Source organism: Poromitra crassiceps (genome assembly GCF_964638095.1).
Source record: "Poromitra crassiceps genome assembly, chromosome: 20".
Classification (NCBI taxonomy): Eukaryota; Metazoa; Chordata; class Actinopteri; order Beryciformes; family Melamphaidae; genus Poromitra; species Poromitra crassiceps.
In genome coordinates this window covers 15,089,846-15,114,479 of record NC_139637.1, presented here as the reverse complement: position 1 = coordinate 15,114,479, position 24,634 = coordinate 15,089,846, and the positions used below count along the sequence as shown (strand labels likewise).

At 41.3% G+C, this 24,634-nt stretch overlaps 2 protein-coding genes across 2 annotated transcripts in view; both read right to left on the bottom strand.

Moving 5' to 3' along the window:
* The window catches only part of LOC310794895 (serotransferrin-like), a gene marked incomplete at both ends in the record, with an annotated part of 42,961 nt that extends 37,794 nt beyond the window's left edge, over positions 1–5,167 (bottom strand). The window contains 3 exons of the mRNA XM_083656935.1: positions 198–389; positions 557–659; positions 5,003–5,167. Of these exons, the coding sequence (XP_083513061.1) occupies positions 198–389; positions 557–659; positions 5,003–5,167 (460 nt within the window). The remainder of the gene's footprint in view (positions 1–197; positions 390–556; positions 660–5,002) is intronic.
* Positions 5,168–5,665: 498 nt separating this feature from the next.
* The window catches only part of LOC310794894 (tyrosinase-like), a gene marked incomplete at both ends in the record, with an annotated part of 47,830 nt that continues 28,861 nt past the window's right edge, over positions 5,666–24,634 (bottom strand). The window contains 4 exons of the mRNA XM_083656934.1: positions 5,666–5,685; positions 5,900–6,039; positions 16,944–17,004; positions 17,633–17,814. Of these exons, the coding sequence (XP_083513060.1) occupies positions 5,666–5,685; positions 5,900–6,039; positions 16,944–17,004; positions 17,633–17,814 (403 nt within the window). The remainder of the gene's footprint in view (positions 5,686–5,899; positions 6,040–16,943; positions 17,005–17,632; positions 17,815–24,634) is intronic.

Here is a 24,634-nt window from a genome sequence, read left to right as displayed (position 1 = left end):
ATGATACAGTACATCAACATGATCATTGGGTCTTCTCTAGTGCCGCATAGTGGACACAGGAAGTGAAAAGTAACGCCCCGTGCACGGAGGTGCGAGGGCCTGATCAATGCTGCTTGCAGCTTAAATTTTATATCTAATTATTATTGTGATATTGATTTCAACCATATCGCCCAGCCTCGCTAGACAAGTTAGCTCACCCTCCTCCAGAGGTTTGTCTTCAATGCCTGCCCACTGAATTTGATTCATAGACACCAGAGTTCCTATGGGGATATTCCAGCCTGCAGACTTCCCCAGCCCGGTGTGGCAGGATTTCTTCCCATGGAGATCATTGAAAGTAAATGTAGTCCCCTTCTTTACCACAGCAACAGCATAGTAACAGGTGTCTGAAGCTGGTCACATGAGAAGAGGTGGGACAGTGAGAGAATAGTTAAAATATTCATGCAAAAATGCAAAAGTTCCTCTCCATCATAACAAGGTCTTATTGGAAGCAGCACTGACTGTCCCTCAAAGAGTGTTTGACTGCATCAGTAAAGCTGATACTAATGATTGAACCTACTGGAGCCATAGTCCTCAGCAATAATGGGCTGCAGGTCGTAGGGGTTCAGTCCAGCCGTGTAGACATCTCCTCCATCCAGAGTGATGGCATCTGCATCTCCAGCCTGTTAGAGTAAGAGAGCTGTCATTCCTGAACACCAAACATGATAGTGCCATGATGTAGTATCACTCCAACAGTCAAATAGGCAATGTAGGTCTATACATAGAATACATCATGTTTTGTCAGGAATCAGATAGCCAATGAAAACATTTGCTCCATCGATGCAACTGACTAATAATTGATCAGTTTGTTCCTGACAGTTTGCAGGACAACGGCTATGGCTAAGAAGAAGTGGCAGGTGAAGGGAGCGTCAATAAGGTCCAAGTGCCTTGTTAAAAGTCTTGCAAAGTGTGGTCATTTGTTTTAAACGATGATATTGACAAGATTAGAACAACATCCCAGGCCCTGTCAGTGTGGCTGAGACATCCCACTATTATAGCGTATAAGAAACCATCACAATCTGGCCCTGGGAGCTGAATATTACATGCAAAAGAGTATGGCCCCTATCGTTGCATCGCCGTAGTTTCTAGGCCCAGCGCCTGGCGCAGCGCTGATCAGTGGGCGTGGACCAGCGCACTTGATATCTTGGTGCTGGCGCTCCACTCAGCCTAACGCATTACAACCACGCCTTTTAAGCGTAAAATTATGCACCTTCAGTTCATTGGATAAGTGCAATAAACGAATCACAAGCTTGCCTTTTAAGCTCCAATTCCAGTGGTCCAGTAAAACCAGACAAACCCAAGCCTCTGCTTCCCCCCCCCCCTCCCTTCATCCCGTCTGTCTGTCTCCATATATCGGCTATTATTCCATATTATGATGCTTCTCAAACCAATCTAACTGCAGTTTAAATACTGCAAGCATGTAAATACCCTACACTAGCAAGATCAAAGTGAAAAGAATGTTCTAAATGCATCAGCTAGAAAAATATAGCATATTAGATTGGTGAAAGTTTGTCCAGAAAGATCTTGGGCTCTATTCTCCCACAGGCCATCGGCGCTATTACGGGCCTTAACCGCAAAAAAACGTGCCTTGCGCCTGTTTCGGCAAGATAGCAATAGGCTTTAGGCTGCCAAATGCGCTTTAGGCCGAATGGGCGTGGCGCAGTCCCAAAGTGGGCGTGTCAGCGCTAAATACCAGCCTAGTGATATCTTGGGACCTGGCCTACATTTAGCGCTTTGCGCTTTTGTAAAGCAGGCCTATTCTGTGCCTTCACTGCTTCTTCTCTGTCACCCTTCTCTCTCTCTCTCTCTGAGTTCCCAGCATGCATTGTGTTTCTTCATTTCGCTACTAAATAGCCACCAAATGAGCCAAAATAGATATAAAAGGTAGTTCTAAATTAATGTGTAATGGTAACACAGCCTGCCATTGTCAACATTTCAATATTGGACCAAATAAAACCTCGAAATGAAAACACCACCCTATGTGAAACATATATGTCCTCCTGGGCCTATATATACCCCTTGTCGAGTTAACGTGATTTAGAGAAGTAACAGCGGAACGCGCTTCTAATGGCATCTGCTATACTGTGATGTCCCTCCAATAACTTGGCCCTATTTCACATTTAGTTTTACAATAAAAACACATTTATGCAATGACTTGACATAATGTAGGGTATATTTATGTGCATCATCCTTCCTGCAGCAGGCGAGAGAAAATGATATCTTTCTGGACAAACTTTCACCAATCTAATAGGCTATATTTTTCTAGCTGATGCATAGAACATTATTTTCACTTTGATCTTGCTATAGTGTAGCGTATTTACATGCTTGCAGTATTGAAACTGCAGTTAGATTGGTTTGAGAAGCATAATAATATGGAATAATAGCCTATAATGCAGACAGACAGGCTGGATGAAGGGAGGGGGGGGGGGGCAGAGCGTTTGGCTTTCGTCTGGTTTTGCGGGATCACTGGAATTGGAGCTAAAAAGGCAAGCGTGCGATTCGTTTATTGCACTTATCCAATGAGCATGACGGTGCATAATTTTACGCCTAAAAGGCGTGGTTGTAATGCTTTGGGCTGCATCTAGCGCCAGCACGACGATATCAAGTGCGCCTTTCCACGCCCACTGCTTTGATCTGCGCCTGCCGCTCGGCCTAGAAACTGCGCCGATGCAACGATAGGGGCCATAATTTTCTCTCGCCTGCTGCAGGAAGGATGATGCACATAAATATACCCTACATTATGTAAATCATTGCATAAATGTGTTTTTATTGTAAAACTAAATGTGAAGTAGGGCCAAGTTATTGGAGCGGACATCACAGTATAGCACATGACAGTAGAAGCGCGTTCCGAAGCGCGTTCCGCTGACACTTATCTAAATCACGTTAAATCTACAAGAGATATATATGCCCAGGAGGACATATATGTTTCACTTAGGGTGGTGTTTTAATTTCGATGTTTTATTTGGTCCAATATTGAAATGTTCTACAATTGCAGGCTGTGTTACCATTACACATTATTTTAGATCAACCTTTTATATCTATTTCTTCGCCTCATTTGGTTGCTATTTAGTAGCGAAATGGAGTACCCAATTGCATGCTGGGACATTCACAGGCAGTGAACTTACAACTGCTATTTCCTATAGGACGTGTGTTGTGTCTGTCTGAGCAAGGGAGTCAGAGAGAGACAGTCGTATTGTGCCTGTCAGACTGAGGAGAGAGGGACAGAGTGACACAGAGAAGGGTGACAGAGGAGAGAGCCAGAGGGGAGGGAGAGAGCCAGAGGGGAGCGCTCCGCGCAACTGGCCCACTGAATAGGCCTGGTTTTCAAAAGCGCAAAGCGCTAAATTTACGTCAGGTGGGAAGATATCATTACGCCGAGATTTAAGGCCGACATGCCCACTCTGGCTCATTCTGGGACTGCGCCACGCCCATTCGGCCTAAAGCGCATTTGGCAGCGTAAAGCCATATTGATATCTTCCCGAAGCAGGCGCAAGGCACGGTTTTTTGCGTTTGAGGTCGGGTTCACACCAGAAAGTCCGGGTCCTTGGTTCGGGCCAGAGAAGAGGATGATACATTGTTTCGTTTTTCAGCTGGTTCCTTTGCGTTCACAAGGCCAAAATCCACTAGTCCTGCCCACACCAACCAAAGTCACGTGGGCAGAAATCTCGTTCTGTTATCCACCTTATTTTTGTGAGGCTCCGCTGTAAAATAATTCTGGGAGCAATATCTGGACTAGAACGTGAGCAGCTGTGTGTTTACGCTTGTTGGCTTGATGCTGCCTGGATAGTACTCTGCACTGTATGAGCGAGAAGCGCCCGGCTAGCGGGGTAATCTGCACTGCAGCGCGTGCCTCCCGGTGCCTCCTCGCATCGCATTTCCTTGTTGAACTCCGACGTTAAAAGTTTGCTCGTTACAAAATAACAATAGTTTTGGGAATGTAGCCTAATGATGTTATCTATCACATCCGCTAACCTGTTGCTCGTTGAACAAGTCGGCATTTATAAGCTCAGCTGCACCGTTTACAGACGGGTACATTAGACGGGCTGTGTTGTGTCAAGCTAGACGTAACGGGGGAAGACGACAGCAGAAGGAAGCATCATGGCCGCCAGAAATAACGTGGATTGGCCATACAATTTGTCGGGGCAAAAGTAAACAAACCATGCCACTAGTCATTTTTGTCTGTTTGTGATGTTGCTGATAAGGAGACGAGATAAACTAGCTAACTGCTACAGCTAGCAAGCAGCTTCTTCTTCAGCGGGAGCTTCCAAAACAGGAAATAACCAAAAAAAATCAACACAAAAAACCACGTGCTTCCTCTGACTAGTCCGGGTGGGGTTCACACCAGAAATGGGCCGCTCCAGAGTTAGCTTAAGAGCGGAACGAGACCACCTCTCACAGGCGAACCAGAGCGCGGTTTTTAGTCCGCACCAGAGTTCGAGTAGGAGCGTTCACACCGACCCTATGGACCGTACTAAAGGGGAAAGGTCCGATAGACCGGACTAAACAAGGCTGGTGTGAACCTGCCCTAAGGCCCGTTTTAGCGCCGAAGGCCTGTGGGAGAATAGGGCCCTATGGCTAGGATTTATTGGACAAAAGTGTTTATGATTGGATATTAGCAGTAGACAGTGCAGTGTATTAAAAAGAAATTAAATGACAATGTTCTAGGCTATATTGTGGATACATTCAAGATTTTTGTTTTGTGTATTGCTAAAAAAACAATCAAAATTGAAGAAAGACTAGAGGCACATTAAGCATGTTAAAAATGTATTGGGTAGCTATGGAGCGCATTTAAAAAATATATTATGGACAAGACAATACTAGCCTATATTAGCCTATTACACAATTATTATATAATGGAACATTATTATGGATAATATGTTGATAATGATCTAATAGAACATTATATTATGGATAAGTAATTTAATAGAACATTATATTATGGATAATATGCTGGATAGTTGCTCACCTTAATTGCCTGGATGCATTCTAGAGAGTTGGCTTTTCTCACACAGGTGAACACAGGGGCTTTGGCCATCAGGTCTGTACATTTTCTCATCTCTTGGACCGACTTCACGCACCATTTCACGCTGCCAGCAGGAGCTGCAGACCCTGTTCCTGCTGAAGATGACATTTGGCGGATTTTTTTTTTTTTTTACAGAATTCCACTCTGTGATGAGGACATACCGTGCAAAATGCAAAGTGAAAAATCTTTACCAAGGTACCCAAACAACGTCAAAAGGAGGATAAGCTCCATGTTGGACGGTCAGCAGCCAAGCAGACTGACAGGGAGGCAGAGCCGGCTTTATAACCGGGAAGGAGGGGGGGGGGGGGGGGGGTCCAGTTTGCATGGGTGTGTGTGTGTGTGCGTGCGCATGTGTGTGCGTGCATGTGCGTGCGTGCCTGTGTGGGGTGTACCGTGTATCCATCCATAGTGAATACATGACAGAGCTGTAATTCAGTCACTTGTTATCACTACAACTGTCCAAATGCTAAATGAGTGCATATATCTAACCCAGGTATTCGGAAGTCATGGGAATATCAGGGATTTTCTTTTTTCAGATGTGCCACTTTACAAGAATTTAACAGAATGTATTTTACAGGTCCTTTCACACATTGATTGCATAATACATTAGATGGTTTTCAGCCCAACTGGAGATGAAACCACAATGAAAAACGACATTAACAAACAGGGAGGCAAGAATATTTTAGGTCATGGAAGCGTGCCATCAGGGCTAGAGTGGAAATCCTTTACAGTGAACCGTATTTATCCATATCCATCCATTGATTCATCCATCAAGGCTCTATCTATCTTACTTCATCTACACCCCCTACCCTCGCCTATCAGCCACAAAATAAAACTTACCACTGCAGTGTGGCACGTTGCAGGGCTCCCAGCGGGTGTTGGGATCGGTGGTGTAACACCAGGGTCCCTGCGTATCTCTATCTGGGTTCCTGCAGAAGTTGGACTTCAGGTCTGCTCTAGGATGGGTCTCTGGGGTGATGCTGCAGCAGTCACATCACATGGAATATAATGTGAGTTGAGGTAAGGTATGATGTAACACAATGTGATATAATATCACATACAATGATGTCATGTGCAATATGAGGTGATTGATGTGATGTATGATGCTGATGTGGTATGGTACAGTTTGGTATGTGATGACATGATATGATACACAGGACATGGCATATTACATCTTATATCACATCACATCACATGATAGAATGGCATGACAGAACATGACATGACATGAAAACACAATACCGGGGGATGTGCATGTCAGCCCATCGCTGACATGTCTTTCCCGATCTTGTATTGGTCTTTGTCCCTCTGTAGTCTGTTCCTATTCCATTTACACATTCCAGTAAATAGTCTAGACGACACAGAGAGAAGAGAACTTCAACATAGATATGATAGAACAATATCGCCATGACATCATCGCCATGATGATGATTTGATTGTTTAAGGGGGCAAAAGTAATTGGACAAACTAACATAATCATCCACAATGAGTTCTGAAGCATTTGGTTGAATATGAGAAGATAATATTGCCAGAAACATGTCAGAATTCATCCTGCTGCCATTGTCAGTATAGTCACATCATCAATAAATGCAAGGGAATCAGTTATATGAACAGCCATAGCCATACATGCCCACGCGTGGACATGTATGACTGTCAGTTCTTTTCCATTTATTCATATATATATATATATATATATAGTGGCCCCTTTTGTTTCTCTCTCCTGTCTCACTGCTTTTTATTACTTTTTTGGAATCCCAATTTTGCTTTAAAGGAGAATTTCAGTTTTTTACACCACGGTCCTCATTTCCAGCTTAAAATATTATGTTTTACCCACCCAAATACCTTTGGTTTCATTCGGATCCCCACTGAAGATCTGTCGCACCGAGTACACTCCTCAAACAGGCTATAACGGGAGCATACGGGGCAAGCTCCATGCGCTCTGTAAATAACACTTTTTCAGTCACGCCGCGCTCCATATCCTCATTATATGATACATAAATACACGTGAGGCTGTTTGTACGCCTCCGGGCTGTTCAGGTCTCATATGGGGTCTGTCCCATATGGAAAAGATTTTACTAAATTTGTATATGTTTTACCTGAAACTTGTAAGTAATATGTAAGTAATATATATGACAGTCAAACCAGATATAAGATCCATAGTAAATTTGTGTAAAGTGAAACTTATATAATTTGGTCACTTACAAGAACTATATATGACAGTAAATCTACATACAATATTCTTAGTAAATTTGTGGAAAATGAAACTTATATGATTTGGGAACTCGTAAGAAATATATATAACAGTAAATCCACATACAAGATCCTTAGAAGATTTGTGTACTATCAAACTTCTATGAGTTGGGCAACCATAGTGAAACCAAAATCTTGCAAGTGTTCAAAAAATTAAGTCATCGTAACATCACCCATTGATTTTTGGACATCCCAGTTTTGAAGCTGGGAGTGTGGCCATCGCCATCTTGGGGTTCTTGCGCAGCTCGCACGAGACGGCACAAGATCAAGGGTTTCCCACAGAGCTGTAGCTGCATCAGGCTGTAAACATGTTTAATCTAGTTGTAAAGTCAGGCATTTTAACATGGGGGCGAATTGGGAACGATTCCCTTTTGGAGCCAGCCTCAAGTGGCCATTCGAGGAACTACAGCTTTTAGTATCACTTCCGGGGCTCCATCTGCCCAAGCCCGAGCTTGCCACCTGATATTTAAAAAAAACAACATATAAGACATTATGTACCCAGATAGCAGCTGACTCTGGATCCGCCTCCAAACGGGAAGATCGGTTGGTTAGGTTTAGGCATTAGGAGATTTGTTAAGGTTAGGGTAAGCCAATCAGAGGCAGAATAGGGACGGTCATGCCTTTGCCATCTTAGGATTGTTTTAGAAGGCATCTAGGATGGTGAAGGCATGGCTGGGTTTAGCCATGAGGAATGATGATTGGTTAAGCTTAGGGTAAAATATCAGGGTATAAGCCAATCAGAGGCAGAGTAGGGCAGGTCATGCCTTTGCCATAAAAAAAAATATTGTGCGCAGGACATCCTGCATCTTACATTAAAATAAATGGATAGATGGATGGATAGATAGCAAGATGATATTGATTCAATGTTGGAATTCCATCATAATAATATTTTTTGTTGGTTGAATATTCAAGGCTATAATAACATTGAATCAATGTTGATAGTCTAATTCTGTGCTTTTTCAATGTTGAAAAGACAACATTGAATTAATATAGATTTTTGGTCAGCTGTATTGCCCCAATATCATGTGTCAGTCTATCCGTCCATTCATTCAACACTTTAACGCAGACCTGGGCATTATGTGGCCCGGGGGACAGACCTGGTCCTCCTGATGGTTCTGCCTGGCCTGGGAGGTCTAAGACAAACCATACCATTTTACTTATGAAACTAGAAAAATCGAATGAGATCATCTTGGCTGTTTGGAGTGATTTTCAATAAATACTGAAGAATAAGTGCACAGTATGTTTTCTATCATTTAAGATATATAGAGCATTTGCTCCTAAATTGTGAGAGATCTACATATGTGTGGGGGAAAATGGAAAGTATTGGTTTTAATATTACTGTGAATTATAATGCCGTGATGTATCGTGTCTTTAATGGAATAATGCCAGGACCACACCAGGACTTTTTCTGGACAATTGTTTGTGTGGTCGCAGCAAAATTGTGGAAGACGAGGTGTGCCACAGTTATCCACTTAGCTGTCATCCCAGGTGAAGTGGTCTATAAACAAATCAAATCGGAACTTAAAAGACAAAGAACACTGAACATAAGAACAAAAAGACCCACAACCTGGCAACTGCTCACCTTCTAATAGATCTATTAGATATATATATATATATATATATATATATATATATATATATATATATATATATATATAAAATATATATTTGTGTAAATGTTTGTTACCCCTGACTGAATAATTTAATAAAGTATATTTAAAAAGTAAAATGAGAGGTTACGACATCTGACCTATGTGCGGGCGTATAGGTGGTTTCCAGAACTTTCCAGGACTTTCTAGGTGGTTCCAGGACTTGACGCCTTGCCCATGACCTTCCCCGGATCATAACCCACCACCATGCTAATTTTCAGCCCAATCCGACCAGGGGTGCATTGAAATCAATGGATGGAGGGCCCTCAGGATCATCTCCAGAGGCTCTACCACACTGCCACAACTAAATTAAAAATTAAAAAACGAATTAAAAAATTAATTAAATTATATAATTTAACCTGCTGTTATGTTATGTGTAGGACTGGCCATTTTGGGGGAAATATTTTCAGTAAAAATCTAGCTGTCAATAAATGAAAATAAATCTCCAAGCATGCCAAAACATGCAAAAAAAACATTACACATGTCCAAAGAGCTTGGTAAAACCAGACAAACAAGCAAACAAACGCACGCACGCACGCACGCACGCACGCACACACACACACACACACACACACACACACACACACACACACACACACACACACACACACACACACACACACACACACACACACACACACACACACACACACACACACACACACACACACACACACACGTTATGAGAACATGACAAATGGAAAGATACACACTCACGACACACCGCGCGTTTTCAAAAGAAAAGCCTTTTAGGCCATCTCATTCAATTTGTCTAGCTAGCTAGCTTCATATTAAGTAAAACGGTGTGGTTTGTTAGACCTCAGAGCCATCACTGTAGAATGTTTATGTTGGCAAGTTAAAACCGTCTGTAATAATATGGCTCAGAGTGATTTAGGTTTAATTCAGTTACACTACAGAGCATTTTACGCCTTTATTTTGAAGGGTAACAACGGAAGTCTGGTCCGTGTGTTTGACTCGCTTTGACAGGACTGTTTGTTTGAATTTGAGCGGCATGCTGTAACGTTAGCTGTCCCCAGAGTCAAGAAATGGTTAATACGGCGAAATGGTCGCAGTCTGGAGCCCTTGCTTGGGTGAGTGTTACACGATCATGCCTTTATATTTTAACTGTATGCAGTATATTGCAAAACGTTTAGTTTGTAGGCTAACCCTTAGCCGCTTAGCCAATGTTGCCGAATGTTGCTAATAATTAGCCAGTGGGACTGATACATACCAGGGCCAGGCTTTCCTGCTAGCCGCCGGGCGCTCCTCGTTTATACTGAGCGCCAGCTAGCAGGGTAAGGCCAGGTTAGTGTTCTGTTAGATAGTTTTGCTAGTTTGAATATTGAGTAACCTAGTAGCTAACGCCATTACCCCAGTGCAAATGTACCTCGCGCTGATGACGGCCTGTTTAGTTTAGCTAGCATGTTGAGCTAGCTCAAGTCTACAGTATAATGTACTGATGTCGTCCATGTAAAATAGCATGTCATTGGCCATAATTATTAAAATGTATGTTTAGGAACCATTGATAAGCAGGCATGTTAGAGAAGTCAGAAGATAAGAAACCGAGGTGAATTTAGGATCGGCTGCTTTCAACTAAATAGCCTGTGTTTTTTCTTTGTTCTTTTTCCACTGTTCTCTTGACCTACAGTGTAAAGGGCAATTTACTGTGATTTATGATGTCGCCACTGACCATGATCATATTCTATCAATGGACATTGATGAGAGAATTAATTAATATGATCATGGTTGGTGGCAAGCATCATAAATCACTACTATAAACTGCCCTTAACACCAACATCACTGATTACCTGTGTTACATTATCATTTTTAATTACACAGTCTACTGTACACAGTAGACTTAGTGTAATCAGGTTATAGTTTGTATTGTACAATGCATCCTGGTATACTGTGCTTTTTTGCTGATTTGCTATGTTGTCGTTTGGTATCCTCAGGAACACAGGAGTCCTGTTGCCGACATCTCTCCAGAAGGTGACGGAACAGACCGAACAAATTCCATAGGCTAGCACAACAAAGGTAATATGACCACACTGGAATTTATACTCAAGCTTAAAGGAGAAAGTCACCAAAAACAAGGCTGATTTATTTTGGACATGATCTCACACATCTGAAAACTGGAAACAGTTTTTCCAGACATTCATTTAGTTTGACAGTTATTTATTTGATTGATTTGAGTTAAGTTGTGGACCATTGATGTAATTTGTGCATGAATGACAACACTGGTCCACAACTTAACTGAACTGCCTGTTGTCAGTCTGTACATGTACATGGCAATACTATTGATCTAGTGTTTATTACCAACTACCAGGCTCAACAAATATGTTGCTGTTGGGCGTCTGGGTAGTGTAGCGGTAGATTCCCTGACTACCAACACGAGGGTCGCAGGTTCGCGGTCCCCGTGTTACCTCCGGCTTGGTTGGGCGTCCATACAAGCATGATTGGCTGTGTCTGGGTGGGAAGACGGATTAGTTGTATGTGTACTGGTCACTGCACTAGCGCCTCCTCTGGTCAGGGCAAAAGGGATCTGGTGGGAATAGCGTGATCCTCCCACGTGCTACGTCCTGCCAGGGCAGCAGGGGGATATTGGCCAAGTACAATTGGGGGAAAAATATGGTGGGGGGGGGAACAGAAAAAACAACAAATATGTTGCTGTTAGCCATTTTCACTCATATTTCCATTGTTTTTGCCCATTTACAAGCTATGCATGCAGTCTTAGATTGTACAACACTTGCGTATACCATTTAAAATGAACATGATGGCCATTAAAATATCATATTTAATCCTGTTTTCAACAGGCATAAAGGAAACCTATGCAACTGCTTTACAATGTCAGAGGCCAACGTGTTTCTGTGTTAGTAACATTATTGTCGCTAATCCTAATTTTCCCTTTCACCAGAGGCTACAGCCGTAGAGAAAATACTTTCAGAATCAGAGAGGGAGAGCTGCAGAGCTCGCCTGGACTAGAATACCAGAAGAGAGTCCCTGGTGAAGTGCCTCATATGTGCCTGAGGGAGGATGTGGGCAAACCAGTCAAAGAGCACCCCGTAAGTTTGATTTTCTATTCAACTAAAATTCAACTTGATGAAAAATATTCACTATGACTTATTTATGGTGATTTGTTATATTTACTGTATACCTCAGTCAATGGTTTATCACAGATCAGATATATGTTCTTTCTCAAGGTACTTTATTTTTTATTTTATTTTGTTCTTGCAATCTATGGTTCATGATCACAGTGTTATTGGTAGGCCCTTGCACCCATATAAAGTTTTAATTCTGGTTATTCTCTATTACACACTTGTTCTCACTAGGACCCCTGCAGATCCTGTTCTTCCATTGTGGCTACATGAAGAACATAGCCGTGGCTCCATCCCCGACTGCCAAGAACCGAGGTGTGTTCGTTGACGACCGCTGGACGTCTCTTCTCACATCACCTCAAACAACCAGAACCTGCAGATTCTTCTTGAGCAACGTGGGTGCGCGAGTAATTCCATTTCTCTTTCCTGGATTTTTGTGAAAAGTGTTTGCTACACACCTGGAATTCAATGGAGCAGTTGAGATCCAGAGGAAGAGTGCATGCAGCATGTACGCACCTTCAAGCTTGTGCACTAGTTCAGAGCTTTAAAGGAGAATTCTGGTTTTTTACCCTGGACCTTATTTCCAGCTTAAAATATGATGTTTTACTCACCCAGATATTTTTGGTTTCATTCGGATCCCCATAGAAGATATTCAGGTCCGAGTAGAGTGCTGGAACTGGCCAAAACGGGGCATATGTAGTACACACTGTAAATAACGTATTTTCTGCAACATAGCGGTTCATATCCTCATAATATCTTCCATAAATGAATGTGAATCCATCTATTCTCCTCCGGGCAGCCTCAATATCCTCATCCGGGGTCTGTGAATCCAACTCTTGCTCAAGTCCCGCTGAAGTCTCGTGAGTTTCCTGCTGACTGATTTGTCTACTAGGGGGTCACCGCGCACTGGCGGCATTTCTTGAAAAGAGCGGACGACGAGGAGAGAGGAACAACAGGCCAAGGACGAACAAGCCGCTGCACGGCCGAGAACAAATGGTGACTGGTGGTGGTGTTCCTGTGGACGCTATAACCCACTGTATGCCCACAGACGAGGAATGCCTCTGTTGGAGTCACAGACCCCGGATTAGGAAACCGAGGCAGCCCGGAGGAGAATAGACAGATTCACATTTGTTTATGGACAATATGAGGATATGAACCGCTACATTGCAGAAATTGTTAGTTACAGTGTGTACTTGGTATGTCCCGTTTTCGCCAATTTTGGACTGTTCGAGGGCTCTACTCGGATGTGAATATTTTCTATGGGGATCCGAATGATACCAAAGTTATCTGGGTGAGTAAAACATAATATTTTAAGCTGGAAATAAGGTCCGGGGTGTAAAAAAACTGAATTCTCCTTTAACATGGACACGACTGGGAGCTATGTAGCTACAGTATGAACATTTCAGCGAAAAACATTGTGTAAAGGACGTCTTTTTCAAGTCAACTTGGCATCTCAGGGCTTTCAGACACTTGGATTACGAGAAAGTTTGAAAGTTGGTCACATCCACTTCAATGTTGGCCCAATGGATAGAGAAGCGAGCTTGTGACCGGAAGGTCGTCGGTTCAATCTCCGGGACCGGCAGGATAAATCTGGGTGGGGAAAGTGAAAAGGCAGCACTTGCCCCTCCCTCATTACCACCACTGTGGTGCCCTTGAGCAAGGCCCTTAACCCCAACTGCTCCAGTGGAGCTGCTCAGTGGCCAACAGATCAGTACTGGACAGCTTGTACTGGTCAGCTTCCAGGTGTGTGTGAGTGAGTGTGTGTGTGTGTGTGAATGTGAACAGGACGCTCTTGAAAAAGAGAGCATTGCTCTCAGTGAGACTACCCCTGTATAAAAAAAAGAAAAGAAATTGTGTCGGCTCCAGGAATGTTTTGTGGACTAAAAAACTTCACCTGACCTTCCACTGGCATGTGGGTGAGTAGATAATGACTGTCCAACTGTCAACTGTCCTTAAGTGTCCTTGGGCATATTTTGTGACATTCCCTAATCCCCTTTAAGCCATTTATTTAGTCAGAATTCTTTCAAATGAATGTACTGTATATTCATTATTAATCTTGTGTAATTTAAATGTATTAGTAAATTATCTGCCAATTCCTAGTTACTAACAAACTTTCATGTCTCATCTATTTACTCGTTGATTTTGTGTGGTGTCATACATTGCAGTTGCTCCAAGTGTGAAAAGAAAACTGTTGCTATTCACCTCATATAGCCCCGCCCACTTGACCCATCGTATCACGACTTACTGTTCAAAATGCTTGCTGTTTTACCTGCTCAAACTAGTTTGACTTGGATTATGAGTCAGACTAGGTGTATGAGTCACAGGAAGTGTAAATACAATCGGAAACAATCGGAACTTCCGATTGTATTTACACTTCCTGTTAGTCTCTCAAGCCAGACGGTCTCTTCTACATAAGGTGAATAGTTGTATGAAAAGCACAAATATTATTATCATTATTATTATTATTAACAACGTTTTTGACAACAGAAACCTGTATGAAATTGTATAAATAAAGTATATATTTTTTTATACTGCTATGGTAATTTCTTATTGTCGGACATATAAAAATTGTATTAAAAAAACATAAAGAAAGTATATTTTACCATACACTTAACATACTAAAAACATATATATAATGTATATGTTTTTTATACCTATATGGTAATATTAATTGGCTGACATATAACAATCTTAGAAAAAACATATAAAGAAAGCATACTTTTCTTTTAAATTAAATGCATTTTACATACAAAAAACATAGATATAATGGCATATATTCATCTATAAAAAGCATATGTCTCATATAATTAAAAATGACAAACATTATATTGAACATGTATGGAAAATACAATTTCCGATGCACTTTCCTTATATGCTACATACATGATGTTTACTTGATTTATATATAATTAGCTTAATTCACTTATATGAGAAGAATATGAAAGGGGCCACTTTCAAGAGTTTACATATAAGACATACAATACATATAAAACATAAAGATTTGCTATTGGAGGCAACAGGACTTCATATATGTTTCTTCTATTTATTTTTCCATATGGGGTGAACCGTGAGAGTTACAGCGTCCACATGAACACCACCAATCACCATTTATTCTCGGCCGTGCAGCGGCTTGTTCGTCCTGCTGTCCCTCTCTCTCCTCTTCAATTTCGGCCAACTCTTCAAGCATATACTCTGGCTCAAATCGATAAGGGCGGCCATCTTCAAGTTGTTGTGAACAAGACAATAATCACGAGGGGAATGTCTCCTGTAACTTCAGAGCAGCCGGTGTGGAAACTCTCACAAGACTTGAACTCGTATTGGCACCTAATGTACGTAATGTATACTTACTCTACGTATTTTGCTTACTTTAGACGTATTCTACTTATTTTTGCTTCTATCGCATTTACTACTGTCTATTCTATGCTATGTTGTGTTCTTATTCTGCTTATTTTGCTTATTATCACATTTACTACTGTTTATTTTTATGCTGTGTGTGTTCTGTGAGCGAGCTACTGTAACTTGTCCCAATTTCCCTCCGGGGATCATTAAAGTCTTTCTGATTCTGATTCTGATTCTGATCTGATTCTGAACAGGATGAACGAGATTTGGATTCACAGACCCCGTATGAGGAGACCTGAACAGCCCGGAGGCGTACAAACAGCCTCACGTGTATTTATGTATCATATAATGAGGATATGGAGCACGGCGTGACAGAAAAAGTGTTATTTACAGAGCGCATCATGGAGCTTGCCCCGTATGCTCCCGTTGTAGCCTGTTTGAGGAGTGTACTCAGTGCGACAGATCTTCTTTGGGGATCCGAATGAAACCAAAGGTATTTGGGTGAGTAAAACATCATATTTTAAGCTGGAAATGAGGACCGTGGTGTAAAAAAACGAAATTATCCTTTAACAAGCTTAGACATGATGCTGCTGCTTCACTGCTGACCAGCATCTGTGTGCTAGTAGCACTTCATCTCTCTATAACGTTTGTTCCTGCCTAGTTTGGGGGCAGGCCTGAGGCAGGACTGAACCATTTCATGATAAAGGGGGATTGTAAAAAAAAAAGATTGGTGTAAAAAATGGAGACTTGTGATAAATCAGGAGAAAACGAAAATTGTTCATTTCAGAAAACACTCTGTACAAAGAAGTTCATTTGTATTTAATTTTGGATCAAACACATTGACCTATGCAAATCAGTATAAGTACCTTGGCCTGACATTGGACGATCAGCTGACCTTCAACCCAGCTATAGGCACTCTATCAGACTCAGCTGGCAGAGCTTTGGGCTCTGTACTGAGCAAAGTCAAAAACTGTAGAGACCTACTAGGCTTTAAGTCATTTACTCAATTGTATAGATCCTGTGTATGTCCTGTTTCAGACTATGCAGCTGGGGTCTGGGGCTTTAACGAACAGACCAAATCTAACACAGTACAATACAGGGCTATTCGCTCCTTTTTGAGAGTTCATAAACATTCTCCAATAGCAGCCATTTGTGGAGACATGGGAACCGTCAAATGTCAGGCATAAATGTGAAATGCTTTGTTTATGGAACAGACTGGTAAATATGCCTGATTATAGGCTGACGAGAAAGATTTTGAATTGGGAAACATCAAAACTATCTCCCTGGGCCAGTGAGGTGAAATCTTTATTTTACATTTCTGATTTCTCATTCATATTTCACAATAGACTACGTTGTAATATTCAAGAAATTAAAAAAGCTTTCTTCCAATTACATAAAGAAAAATGGACTATAGAAATATGGAATAAGCCTAAATTAAGAACTTATTGTCTTATAAAAAATACTTATGAAGTAGAAAAATATGTTGAACAAAATCTATCCAAAACACAAAGATCTCTCTGTGCCCAGCTACACTCAGGTCAGGTACCTTGCCTCTTGCCATAGAGACAGGTAGGTTCAGCGGTGTACCTGAGGAACAGAGACTTTGCCTGTTCTGTGATCTAGAACAGATTGAAAATTAAATTCATTTTATGTTCTTCTGTCCTCTGTATGATGAATTTAGACATGTGCTTTTCGAGAAAATGAGCTTGCTATATAATGATTTTTTTTATTTGGATGATTACAAATTTTTTTAATTATGTTTTAGAAAGGGAGCATTCCATGCAGCCAATTTCATTTCTAAAGCCTGGGAAAAGAGAAAAAAGATGCTGTATATTTGATTTGAGTTCTATAATGTGTACGTTTGTGTATATGTATCCAGTGTGGATATGTTTATATATGCATACACACTGTGTGTGTGTGTATATATATGCATACATACTGTATGTTTGTGTCAAATTGTTTACACACCATGCAAGATTGCAAGATTGTTGTCTTTAGTGTCTTATAAGCCCATGCGGGCTGGGCACCCTGTGTGCATGACACTTGAATAAAAATATCTATCTATCTATGTACAATACAGAGGGTGTCTGGATGATTATTTCTTGCATAAAAAGAAAAAAAGACATTGTCAATCAAATATATTAATGATGATAGGTTAATAATTTAATATCGCAAAAAAAAAACTATGAAGAAAACATTAAAGAACACCTCATTCACTGGATGTATCTTTTTGCACTGACCGCCTTCCAACAGATATTCGTATTCATATCCCAGTTTCTTGCTGGTGAGGAAGTAGTCTCCGTTTCGAAAGAGAGGCAGGAAGGGCACCATGTGGTAGCCGGCGTTGTGGCCAATGGGAGCATGGTCATGTGGGTATTGGTTCGGGTTTGGACGGTGAATCCGCAGCCAGTGCTCAAAGGTACTGAAGAAGAAGAGAACAAGGTTTAACATTTCCGTTAACTTAAATACAAATAAGAATTAGGCTTAAAAAACGATAACTAACTGAAACTGTATTGTGTCTTTACAAAACTAACTAAAATAAAAAAGTTTTAGTCAATGCCTTGCCTATATGGAGGACCAAAATAGTCTTGCGGAATGTAATAAAGTATTTCATTAATTTTTATCTAATTGTTCAATTAAAAAGAGTAATTACAAAAATAATTCACAAATGAAGTATTCCAGTCAATTTAAAAATGGAATTAGCAATACATATTTTAATTGGGCATTTAAAAGGTCAATTCCTCATTCCTATTTAAAATCACTATTTGGAATTGTATTTCTAATTGCGATTTGAAATTGCTTTTTAAAATCAGTATTTTGAAAATATATTTGAAAATGTATTTGAAATAGCTAGTTAAAGCCCCAATCAGTAAGATTTTTGACATTTTTTACTGTAATCCAGATTACCAGTCATAATCTGGATTTAATGTTCCTCACCGAAACCTGGCTCGATATGAATAACAGAGTGGCTGTTCTGTCCGAAAGAGCACCGCCTAATTATAGCTTCATTGACACTCCCAGAGCTGATAAGAGGGGGGGGGGGGAGTAGCGATTGTCTTTTCTGATATGTTTCAATGTAAGCAGGTAACATTTGGAGACTTTCCATCGTTTGAATACCTTGCTGCTATATTGAAATGCTCAACCACTGTGTTACTGCTGAATATCTATAGACCACCAAAATACTCAGCCAGCTTTCTCGTTGAATTTGCTGATCTACTCTCCTTAATTTTCATGGAACATGATTGTATATCTATTGCTGGGGATTTCAATATTCATATTGATAACCCGACGGATAATTTTGCCAAAGAACTGAATATCTTACTTGATACTTTTGATCTGTCTCAACATGTTTCAGGGCCTACTCACAACCGAGGCCATACCCTGGATTTAGTTATTACTAGGGGCTTCAAGTCCTCTTCTGTGTCGACTATTGATGTTGCGTTGTCTGACCATCTTTGCATCTTTTTTGAAATGGAAATCTCCCCTGAGATCATTAATAGGTCACAAACCGTTAAAAGACGAGACATTAATGCAGGCACCAGCGCGCTGTTTATGGAGACATTTTCTTTATCTCCTCCCACATCAGCTTCTGTCAATGAGATTCTTGATAACTTCAATTCAACAATTCTGAATACTATTGATAGTGTGGCGCCTGTTAGGTTAAAATTGCTGTCTGGCAAAATTAAAGCACCCTGGCGAAATTCTGCATCCGTTAGATGCAAAAATAAAGATTGCAGGAAAGCTGAGCGTAAATGGCGGAAAACTAATCTTCACATTCACTATGATATTTACAAAGAAAGCCTTCACTCCTACAACCTCAAACTGAAAAGGTCGAGACAATCGTTCTTTTCCGAGATAATTAACAAAAATGTGAACAATGCACGCACTCTATTTGCCACAGTTGATAGACTGACTAATCCGCCTCTCTGTGTAGCACCTGAATTCCTCTCTACTGTCAAATGTAATGAGTTTGCTGCCTTTTTTACGGATACAATTATTAATATCAGGCAGGCTATTAGTGGCTCCACACCAAGAAATGCTGTGACATCATCCTACCCGCAGATCCCTAGTTCGATAAATCTGTCCCAGTTCAGCGTTATCGACCACGACATCTTAGAGGAAACTGTGCAAGGCCTTAAATCATCTTCGTGCTGTCTGGATACCCTTCCAACAAGCTTTTTTAAAAGTGTTTATAACTGTCTGTCGTCGGACCTATTGCAAATAGTTAATAGATCCCTTGTGACCGGCACTTTTCCTGAGTCCCTGAAAACTGCAGTTATTAAACCCCTACTAAAAAAGCGTAGCCTTGATGCATCGGTAATCAGTAACTACAGACCCATATCTAATCTCCCCTTTATAGCCAAAATAATTGAAAAGGTTGTTTACCTACAACTCAATAGATTCCTAACCTCAAATGATCTCCTAGATAAACTCCAATCAGGCTTTCGCCCCCATCACAGCACTGAAACCGAGCTTACTAAAGTCATAAATGACATCAGAATGAACACAGACTCAGGCAAAAATTCGATTCTAGTGCTACTGGATCTTAGCGCTGCATTTGACACTGTTGACCACTCAATTTTATTGGACAGACTGGAAAACTGGGTTGGGCTATCGGGTACGGTCCTCCAGTGGTTCAAGTACTTCGTCTCCATTGGCAATTACACATCTGACCTAACTAGGATGACTTGTGGGGTGCCTCAAGGATCCATTATGGGGCCCGTTCTCTTCAACCTTTATATGCTCCCTCTAGGCCTAATTATGCAAAAAAACAAAGTAGCCTATCATAACTATGCAGACGACACTCAGTTGTATATAACTCTTTCCTCAGCTGACTATGCCCCCATAGAATCATTGTGCCAGTGCATTGATCAAATAAATAACTGGATGTGCCAGAATTTCCTACAGCTAAACAAAGACAAAACTGAGGTGATCGTGTTTGGCCCCAAAGAACAAAGGCTTAAAATCACTGTACGCCTTGAGTCTCTATCCCTGAAGCCTAAGGACCAAGTCAAAAATCTTGGAGTTATTATTGATTCCGATCTCAACTTTAACTCCCACATTAAGTCATTTAGAAAATCGGCTTTTTATCATCTTAAAAATATAGCAAGAATTAGGGGATACATGTCCAGACAGGATCTAGAAAAACTAATTCACGCCTTCATTTATAGTAGGTTAGACTACTGCAATAGCCTTTTTTCTGGTCTCTCCAAAAAAGAACTTAGGCAACTTCAACTCATTCAGAATGCTGCTGCTAGAGTTCTAACGAAGACTAAGAAAGCTGATCATATCACTCCAGTTCTTAAGTCCTTACACTGGTTGCCAGTGTGTCAGAGAATAGATTTTAAAATACTGTTATTAGTCTATAAATCACTTAACACGTTCAGTGCCAGCGACGCCATATGGCGTCATTAGAAATTTACCGTACAGTGCCAGCGACGCCAAATGGCGTCATAACTCCAAATTGTTTTTTTGACGGGGGGGTGTCGATCTAAGCTTCTTACGTCGCCTCTAACAATATTGTAGCTATTGGAGGTCGATAACCTATTTTACAAACCCATTAGGTGGCGACAGCACTCTCCTGATCAGAGAAAAAGGAGCCAAACACACAGAAATAGTCACTGGTGAAAATGAGGAAATCGCATTGCATCCGTCCGTATGCATCGACGTGCCTCCATAAACGAGCACAACGCCAGCTGTGCCCCCAGCAGCAGCATCCGCTGTCACAACTGAGCACTTCCATGTACGCTGCAACAGCACATTCACATAATCAGCATTATTATTCCGAACTGGAAGCATGCCAGCCCGTGACAAACACACGCGGAACCAAAAAGCTGAATGTCGCGCACCATTCACTGTGTGTGCGCAGCAAACTCAGCAGAGACTGAGAGCCACCAGACACATAAGACACACCCAGGAGGCGTGTGCAGTTGAGGGGGGGGGGGGGGGGAGCACGGAGAGCAGCAGAGCAGCATACACTTCACCCAGACAGACCCAGACATCAGAAAATTAGCTTCAGAGTCAGAGATGTGCTTGAAATGTTTAATTTCACAAAAGGCTCATTATCTCAGCTCGTAGAAAAAAAGGTATGTTTTTCGTTCAATCAAGCTATCTTCTCCGGCTCATAACTAAAGAACGGAAAATGGGATCAATAAACTTTTTTTTGCAGGTGATAGAAGAGAGTCTCATCGTTATTTGTGCGTGTTCAGTGTTTACATAGTAATTATTAAAAAAATTATATGACTGTTTTAAAATGCATTGCGGCCTATGTGGCACAGCAAGCAACCTTTTGCCCAAGGGCCGTGGCACTGAAAGTGTTAATGGCCTAGGCCCAAAATACATAGCTGAATTGCTCCCACGATACGAACCGTCTAGAACTCTTAGGTCAACAGGGTCCAGCTTATTAACTGTCCCTAGGATCAAATCAAATCACGGGAAGGCTGCATTTACCCACTATGCTTCTGCTAGCTGGAACAAATTGCCTGAAGACCTCAGATCTGCCCCAACCTTACTTACTTTTAAAAATAGACTAAAGACTTTTATGTTTACCGTCGCTTTTAACTGCTGACAGCTACTATGCAAACCCAATGAGTCCTCTTTCTGCAACTGCTGCGCCTGTTGCCTATTGCACTTTTTATACTCTTTTTTTAAAGTTTTGTTAAATGTCCATTTTATTTCTTCTTTTCGTTTATTCTAATGCACTTTTTATACTCTTTTTTTTTTTAAGTTTTGTTGTGATGCTTTTAAATGTCCATCTTACTCTCTTCTTTTCTTTTCTTTTCCTGTCAACCATTTTATGTGAAGCACTTTGAATTGCCTCTGTGTATGAAATGTGCTATACAAATAAACTTGACTTGACTTGACTTAATATAAGAGCTTTTTAGTCATAGGACATGGTAGATTGACTTGTAATAGGGAGACTCTCGCCTTTATTTATCCCACACCGCCCTCCAGCCCTGGGACTAAGCAGTTTGTCTGTCACGTCACGTGGCAATAAAAAAAAAAAAGGGTAAAAAAAAAAAAAAGATGCGCGCATGCGCTCTACAGCGGCAGCATTGTTTCAGGAAGTAACTCGATTCGGATTTGCTACGAAAATGATGTTTCACGGAACTATGGATTATTATTTCATCACGTGGTGAGTACCCGATGTCACAACATGTACATAGAGCTTTCTGGCGCTGTGTTTTGTTGACTTTGAACGGCGATATCGTTATCGATACTATTGCACGCAGAGGGCGCAGTTTCCCCAATAGCAAAACTTGGAAAACTTGCTGAATGGGGCTTTAAAATAGCTATTTCAAATCAGTATTTTAAATTGTATTTAAAGTCGCTATTTGAAATCCCAATTTGAATTGCCATTTACCCTTTCCGTGACTCGTTTGGCCCTGGCCTGCCGAAAGTGTGCAAATGAATGCAAATGAGCAATGTAACAAGCTCTATGATTGGCTACCTGTTAACCTCATCACATCCTGTTTCAGTGTTTCTCATTCTGAGTCAATAGAGCCCCAGTGCATAGGACTAAAGACCACCACAGACTCTGCTCCTGCTGTCCACATCCTTGTCAAGTCTACTGCAGCATTTTGAGGTGAGTGTACAAAATGCATGTTTGTAATAATAATAACCATTATACTGACCGTGATATACAGATGCAGTAAATCCAGAGTGGGGCCATCCGCCACCCCCGTTAGCCTGGCATGGCGTGGTAGCGCCACGTGGTGTGTTTGTTTTTTTTGTTTTTTTGTGCCAGCACAGACCCTAACCCTAAACCTAACCAAAAACCCACATAAAAAGTCTGCCTGCAATTGTCGCTCTCTGACGAGAAGGGGCCACCTTTCTCTTCTGAAAGTGACGACAAGGGATCTGGGCATAACGTCGGACGCTTGATGACTTGGGAGTGTTGTTTGCGGAATTTGATTGTTTTCCCCGCTTTCCACAGAGTCCGAATTGTTCGCTGCATTTTTTTAATCCGTCATCCGGAAAAAAAACGTCACGCACAGATACCTTGCACACTGAGTCCGATGCGTTAATTATCCAATATTCGTTGCGAAAATTTGCAACAAAAAGAAAACTACCGCGATCCTATTGATCCAGAACAGCGGCTGGCAGTGTGTCTGTGTGGCTCTCTCTCTCTCACTCACACACACACACACACACCCCACACACACACACGCACGCACGCACGTACGGACGCACGCACGCGCACACACACACACACACACACACACACACACACACACCGTCCCGCATTCCAAGCTGGTCTGCAATCACCCGGCACATTCTGTCTTTTAATTCCGAATCTCTGTGTTCCTGCTTTGTCATAAAGTGCTTTGTGCTGGGAGACTAAGTGAATTAACTTCTCAGACGCCATTTTTCATTGTGAATAGCAACACTACAGCGGCTCTGGGTGGTCAAACAACTGTCAAAACGCTTTTCATGGATGCGGAAAAACGGAGAAAATCGAACCTCGTCCGAAAACTTGTAATTGTCGGACTCGGTGTGTCAATGATGATTGACACAAATGAGGTCGTATTCTTTTGTTTTTGGTGCGTCAATTTCGGATGAACAAACTGACTCTGGGTGCAAAGTCTTTAAGGCTGGCTTTACACGGGGAAACCTTCGTGAAACTTAGGTGAAACCAAGTTGCAAATTAATTTTATGGTGTAAATCCTTCTGCAACGCACTTGAAACTTCTCTGAAACTCAGCTGCAACAGTTGCAAAGCACTCAACTTTGTGAAACTAGTTTCACCCAACAGCCAATCAAAACGCTGATAACTAGTCAGCTGATTGGTTAGTTTAATCTTTGTTAGTTCTGGGTGTGTAGATTTACTTCGAAAATGACCGTCAACTCCCCCCCCCCCCCCCCTCAATATATATATATTTTTTATAGAACAGTACACAAAACAACACAGGCTCAGACACAGGAAAAGAAAAGAAAGAAAAAACATACAAAAACAATCAAAATTCAATATTACAACGTGGTGCTACCAGCCACATAAGGTGCTTATAAAGAGATGCACATGGGATCCCAGGCAAGAAGTCCATGAGAAACTCAGTCACTTGTCATTGTTAACCTGACCTAGATGAGTTTTCCATTCAGTTTCCGTGATGCGATAAGACTGGCACAGTGTAAGCAGTCAGGCATGTACTGTAGTGTGAATTTTTGTTCGTATTCAAAGAAGAAGAAACAGCCTTATTTATCGTTTCATCGGTTTGCTACTTAGGAAAAGTTAAAAAGAACATG